General features: G+C 41.2%; 1 protein-coding gene across 1 annotated transcript in view; it reads left to right on the top strand.

The window, feature by feature from the left end:
• The window catches only part of LOC100533545 (apolipoprotein E receptor), a gene marked incomplete at its 5' end in the record, with an annotated part of 121309 nt that overhangs the window by 68419 nt on the left and 45839 nt on the right, over nt 1–7051 (top strand). Inside the window, 8 exon segments of the mRNA XM_013088594.2 lie at nt 116–226; nt 713–829; nt 1896–2027; nt 2827–2946; nt 3862–4134; nt 4704–4865; nt 6395–6523; nt 6805–7019. Coding sequence (XP_012944048.1) covers nt 116–226; nt 713–829; nt 1896–2027; nt 2827–2946; nt 3862–4134; nt 4704–4865; nt 6395–6523; nt 6805–7019 — 1259 coding nt within the window.

Genomic DNA, 7051 nt, shown 5'->3' with positions numbered 1-7051 from the left:
AAAAAAAAACACCCCAAAAACAAACAACAACAACAAAACAACCAACAACCCCAAAACAACAAACAAATAAAAAAAACCAAAACACATTGTTAGATGTCTTCTTTTTCTACTTCAGGTTGTTCTGATGATGCTTTCAAGTGCGACAATGGTCACTGCATCCTGCCACAGTGGCGCTGCGACCAGGACCAGGATTGTTCCGATGGCTCGGACGAGGCCAACTGTACAGGTGAGCTGTGTCTTCGAACTTTGTTCTTCTGCCTGCTTTCTTATGTTGCTTGTTTCCTTTCTAGACGGCTGTCTTTCATTCTTCTTTTTATTTATTTCCTATGGCCAAGTTTCCTACCTAGGAAATGATGCTCACGTCTTGGGGGGGCCACTAGACATATTCCTCTCCACACTAGTACTCCTATGGCTTGGGCACATTGTGAAAGTGTTGTTGGTTATGTGACTCACTGCTCTATTGATGTCTCTGTTCTCATAGACATCACCAGCTTTGGTGGTGCAACGCTCTTCACTGTTGCATTTAGAAGATGATAGTTTGATTTCCTTTTAAGGGTAAGATTTTTTTGGGTATCATCTGTCCACTTGGACATTGTATTCCTCTAAGCCCTAGCTAGCCCTGATTGGCAAGGTCTAAGGAGTCCGCCTACTTAATGATCCAAATTGGGTCAATGGGGTTAGACACATTCGCAATTTTCATTTGTTCCCTCAGGTATCATGTGTGAGAAAGGACAACACGAATGCCACAACGGCTGTATCCCCCAGTCCTGGGTCTGTGACGGCCATGTCGACTGCCACGATAATTCTGATGAAGATGAGGATCTCTGCAGTAAGTGGAAGAACATCAATATTTTTGTTTACCCCTTGACCAGCCTAATGCCCGACAGGTATGTCACAGCTGTGCCTATTATCTCCTGCACTGACATACGGGTACATCACAAAAGTACAGCTGAAAAAAAAAAAGTACTTTCAACGGAAGAAAAACCTGACTTATTGAAAGGGTTCAATCAATGAAATAAATTGTTCCCCAGGGGAATTGGCTGTCAGGAGCAGGATTTGAATACTAATTTTGTTAATGATAAATTGAAGTAGGGTTAGATTTTTTTCTCTTCTTTTTTTTCCCTCTAGTTCATCTTTAAATGGACATCCCAGTCTCTAGTGCAAAGACTGCTGTTCGCTGCAGGTCCTCTAGGCCCCCATAGAATTTTTGGGTCTCTCTGCCTAGAGTTGGGCCAATATTTCTTATTAAGTGCCTCAGATTAATTTTCTATACTAAAGAGTTTCAAGAGTCTTCTTAACCTCTATAATGCCCTTTTTTAAAAACTTTGACCTCACGCCCACCTCATGTGATTTTTTTTCATACATAAGTCACACACCTCATGTGATTTTTTTTCATACATAAGTCACACTGTTGTCTCTCAAAGAATCTTCCAACAAGAAAAATAAAACCCAATTCTGTGACAATTGCCAAACACAACCTTAAAGTCCTAACAGAGGTGAAAGGGAAAAAGGTATCAAAATGAACTTCACCAACTCATTATTGTTGGAATTTGTGAAGTTTTACTCTCAGGAAATGCCAAATAGACAGCTGGATATGACTTCAAACCTTGAAGTATAGTGCTGGGTACTTCTTTGTATGAGACGGTTCTCCTTTTTTATATAGATGAAATTGTCCAAGATGACCACTCTCTGTTGAGGAGAAAAGTGGTTTCCTTTAGACAGGTGGGTGTCTTGGACAGTGTCATTATGATAGGCCTATTGAAAGCACTCAAGGAGGGAAAGTTGGAAGTGGTCAGTTGTACAGGTAATTATCTCGGATAGGTTGCCGAGAGAGCAGGTTGGACTGAAAATGTTTATATTTATGTGTTTGTGTGTGTGTTTGTGTTCCCCCTCAGAACAACACACGTGTTCGGAGGCCCAGTTCCGATGTTCCACGGGTCGCTGTATCCCACTTGAGTGGCTCTGTGATGGAGACAGTGACTGCCCTGGATCGGAGGATGAACAAGAAGGCAACGCAACACACTGTGGTCAGTTTGTGCTCTATGTTTTACAGCTTCTACTAAGCTGTTTAGGTCCTACTGGAGGAGTGTGGTATCAGCTACCTTGGGGGCTGACATTTTTTGTCTCTTGTTCTTTTTTGAGCATTTTGTAGCAAAAGAAGCTTGTATTTGCTTTATATCTGTGACATTGAAAGTGTTTTTAAAAAAATTTCATGTAGTGGATTTGAGAGCAGTTTAATTTAACAATGTTTATGTGTTGTGAGTGACCATCATAAAAAAAAGAGTATTTTATGAATAAGCCAGATTTTCCCTAGTCTGCTCAGAAGAGTTTTGCTGACTTGTTTTGTCATTGTATGTGTACGCTATAAGAAAAAGTTCATGTGTGCCTCCTGTTCCCCAGAAGGTTCTCTCACCTTCATATTATAACTGATGAGAAATGTGTGTGTGTGTGTGTGTGTGTGTGTGTCTGTGTGTGTGTCTGTCTGTCTGTCTGTCTGTCTGTCTGTCTGTCTGTCTGTCTGTCTGTCTGTGTCTGTGTCTGTTGTGTCTCTATATGTGTGTGATTATGTTTGTGTGTCTGTTGTATATGTGTGCATTTTTGTGTGTGTGTGTGTTTATGTGTGTGTGTGTGTAGGTATATGATAATACTTGTAAGTGTTTGCTTATGTTTTGAGCCTTAACCAAAGCCATGGCCCATCATAAAGTGTGTGTGTATATATATATATATATATATATATATATATATATATATATATATATATGTGTATTCACCTCTGTGTTCTCCACATTGTGTGTATATATGTGTGTATTACCCTGTTTTCCTCAGCCCCAGTCAAATGTAACCCAGACCAGTTCATGTGTCTGAACCGGCGTTGTATCCTGTCCGAGTTTTACTGTGATGGAGAGAATGATTGTCACGACAACTCAGACGAGCCAGATACTTGTGGTACGTTGAAGAGCATTTCAATACCTTAGAATTACAAAATTCATTCTGCTCAGTACCTAGTTTTGAGGAATTTGACCTAAAAAACTTTGAGTTTCCCATGTCAAGCTTTTTCAAATGCAATTTTTTAAATATCTTGATAACGACTCTGAATAATCTTATGGTTTTGATAGACAGAACATTGTGGTTCTGACCTCATGGTCTTAGTTACCCAAAATGGCCAAAAATGTCAGATTGAACTTTTAAATTCTAAAGTAGCGATTTGTATCACGATGCCAGTGGAATCAGGCGCTGGTCAATTTTTTGCATGGGGTGTTATTGGTATCATCTTAAAGCTTGTTCATTTGTTTTGCTTTCGATTTAAAAAAGATACCAATCTATCTTGAATAGAAGTCGAGATTTTTGTGATTGGAGTTGGAAAGTAGAAATTTACATTTTTTATATGCCTATGATAAACAGTTTTTAGTAAAGCCGTCACAGAAATGTTTTTCAATGGACGTAAAAGTTGTTCAGCCAACAAACAAAAATTCGAGAAGCTTGCAGAAAAATACTATTTTCTTCGATTTCATTATTTTGACAAGGGCCTGATTTTATCATGATGCCTCACATTTGTACACTCACATGTCATATGTATTGTGTCACCTTTTTGCTGTCTCATGGATCACTCAAGTTATCTCCTACCACCTAATTAGTGTCATTGCCTCTGCCCACCTAGTCAAATTTATTATGTACCATTCCTTTAATGCTGCTTTGGTTCGCTGCATGGACGGGTCAGATTTTGGAAATGTTCCCCAATTTCTCCATAATATGGTTTTTGAGCTGCTGTTTTAGATTTTGTTATTATTTGATCAAATTTTGATTAAAGTTTGAAAATTTAATTGTAGTTGTACGTAAAATTAATCTATTTCTTGTGATCAGTGTATCAAGAGTGTGCTGAGGATGAATACCGATGTGGCAGCAAGAACAATTTCCACTGCATCGGTGCTTCGAAGCGCTGCGACGGCAAGATTGACTGCCGAGACCACTCAGACGAGAAAGACTGCCCCCGCCCTGGAGAGGCGGATGGGATCAAGAATACGTGCAAGGACCCATCCCAGTTCCAGTGTGACAACCTAATGTGTATTGATGAGAAGTTGGTGTGTAACGGGAGGAACGACTGCCAGGACAACTCGGATGAACCGTCCATCTGTGGTGAGTGGCTCCGGTGGAACATGCAGCACACTCAACTCCTCATGCGGAGCTCCCTCCTTCTATCTCCACAAAATTTTCTTAATCTTTATGAAAGGAGATGGAACCAGTACTGTCCGTTTTTTTCATTTCTTCATCACTTCTTCCTTCCTTCCTCCATCTGAGATTTTTTTGTTCTCTGAATTTTCATGGTTCTGTGATACTGGCGAGTGGAAATGCCTTTCCCAAGGACACAGCGTCGGGCCCTTGACAGGATTCGAACCCACGACATTACGGTTGTGAATCTGAGAGTCTTACTATAAGGCCTAACCAGCAGACCAATCTCAGTGAAGTTGACCATAGCCTATCGTCTCTCTGAGCTCGTGGGTGGTTGGAGGGTGCTTTGTGTTGTTTGCTCCTTTGTTTCCTATCAAACATTTGTCATCCTTGTCTCTCCTCCTTTTTTGTGTTTGTTACTCTCTTGAACACCTCAAATCATTTGCACTTATATAACCTTATTGTGTTGCAAGTGCCGTAAAACTCTTAAAATTGAACTGTCTGAGCTCCTATAATGCCTGTGTCACTGTGTGCAGGTCTGGATGAGTGCAAGTCCAAGAAGTGGCCGCTGTGTGGGCCGAGGGGCAAGTGTATTGACAAGAAGATTGGCTACGAGTGTGAGTGCTACCCTGGCTATCAGGTGGAGGCCCTGACCCCCAGCAGCAAGCCTGGCTCACACTATAGGAAGTCATGTGTTGGTGAGTTGTGTCTGTGAGGTGTTTGTTTGTGTGTGATGTGTGATGTGTGCTGTGTCTGTATGGTGTTTGTCTGTTGTGTGTGGTTTGTGTTGCTTCTGGGAGTTGTTTGTCAGTGTGTTGTGTGTATTTGTTCTGTGTCAGTGTGTTGTGTATATTTGTTCTGTGTCAGCGTGTTGTGCATGCTGTGTCTGAGGTGTTTGTCAGTGGGTTGTGTGTGCTCTGTTTGTAAGTTATATGTACTGTGTGTTGTTTTTCTTATGTTTGTCAGTTATTTGTCTGTGTGTTGTGTTTTGTCAGTTATTTGTCAACGTGTTGTTTGTGTTGTGTCTCTGAGTTGTGTGTGCTGTGTCTGTGATGTATTTGTCAGTATGTTGTGTGTGAGGTGTCAGTGAGGTGTTTGTTTGTGTGTTGTGTGTGTTGTATCACTTAGTTGTAGTGTGTCTGAGTTGTGTGTGCTGTATCTGTCAGTTGTTTGTCAGTTATGCGTTCGTCAGTTGTTTGTGCATGGTGTGTCTCTTTTGTTTTCTTAGTGAGTTGTGTACTGTAAGTAGGGAACTTGGGGTGAGTTGTTTTACTAGCCGTTTGCAAAATTCACTTTTGGTGCTCTGTCTTTTGCTCTGTCTTCAGTGAGTATTGAGTTGGTGAGATGATGTAATAATAGGATGTATGGATGGTTGTCAGGTGCTTTGGTGTGATTTCTTCCTTCTTTCCCATCGTCCTTATTTCTCCTCCTTCTTTTTTGTGTTTGTTACTATATTGTAACACCTCTAATCTTTGGCGCGGGTGGTTGGCGGGTGCTCTGGTGTGGTCTGCTTCTTCTTTGCTATCAAACATCTATTGTCAGTATCTCCCCTTCTTCTTTTTTATGTTTGTTACTCTCTTGTAACACCTCTAATCTTCTGGCGCTCACATGACCGTACGCAGTTGCGAGCGCCGTAAAACCTCTACTAAAACATAATCTTCGGCACTGATATGACCTAATTGTGTTGCAAGTGCCATAAAACACTTACTAAAACAAAATAATGGGATGCATTGATGATGATGAGAGGATGGCCTCACTTATTGAGTTGATAACTGGAAAAGAAAGGTAAACAATTTCTGTTGATTTAGTCGTGATTGGACACGCAAAGACACATCTTTCCTTTGTGGCTTTTGAAAATGTTATGAAAGTCCTTGTCTTTTTACTGATAATAATGTAACATGGTTTGAATTTGCTCAGAAGATAGATATATTTCTCTGATTTTCAATCCAGCTCGATGGGACTCATTATTTGAGCCCAAGTCCTGTTTTTAAGACTGACAACAGAAGATGTTTATCCTGCTTCTCATATTATTAATGTGAAGGTAGATATTTAAAATGAAATTGTTGCCTCTTTTATCGTTTATAAGTATATGAAACAATTGTTGCCTTTATAATTATTACTGTTTATAAGGATGTTAAGCCCAATTCGTACAATGTTATACCTTTGATGAGGTGTGTGAAAAATGGCGTAAAATCCCTGAATGTCACATGGGCACTTTCTGTTTCAGACGTGGACGAGTGCAGTGTCAGTTTTCCCTGCAGCCATTACTGTGACAACAAAGTGGGTTCCTTCTCCTGTAGGTGTGCTGAAGGCTACAGACTGCACTCGGATGGGAGGACTTGTGTTGTTACTGATGGTGAGTGAGAGAGAGAGAGAGAGAGAGAGAGAGAGAGAGAGAGAGAGAGAGAGAGTGTGTGTGTGTGTGTGTGTGTGTGTGTGCGCATGCGTGCGTGTGTGCGCTTGCGCGTGCGTGCATGTGCATGCATGTGTGTGGATATATCTGTACATTGTGTGTGTGTTCCTACCCTCAGTGGGTATTTTCTTTTGGTGTGTTTAAAAATTGTGTCGATGTGCTTCTCCTTACTTTAACAAACATAATATAGACCATGACTTAATGCAATGTTTTGCCTGGTGCAGGTATCCCGCCTCAGCTCCTGGTGTCGAACCGCTACCACCTGCGTCTTATCAACACCAACAAGCTCAACCAGATGTACACCCTGACCAGCAACCTGAGCAACTCTGTGGCTGTGGACTTTGACTGGCAGGAGCAGGTCGTCTTCTGGTCCGACATCACACGAGAGAAGAGCAGTATCTCCCGCATGGCCTATGACTTTAGGACACACAAGGCTGGGGTGAGTTGTTTGTGAAGATGGTGTTGTGGGGG

Source organism: Aplysia californica, unplaced genomic scaffold (genome assembly GCF_000002075.1).
Source record: "Aplysia californica isolate F4 #8 unplaced genomic scaffold, AplCal3.0 scaffold00773, whole genome shotgun sequence".
In the NCBI taxonomy this organism is placed as follows: domain Eukaryota; kingdom Metazoa; phylum Mollusca; class Gastropoda; order Aplysiida; family Aplysiidae; genus Aplysia; species Aplysia californica.
The sequence above is the reverse complement of the archived record's forward strand: the minus strand, read 5'-3'. Positions and strand labels throughout refer to the sequence as shown.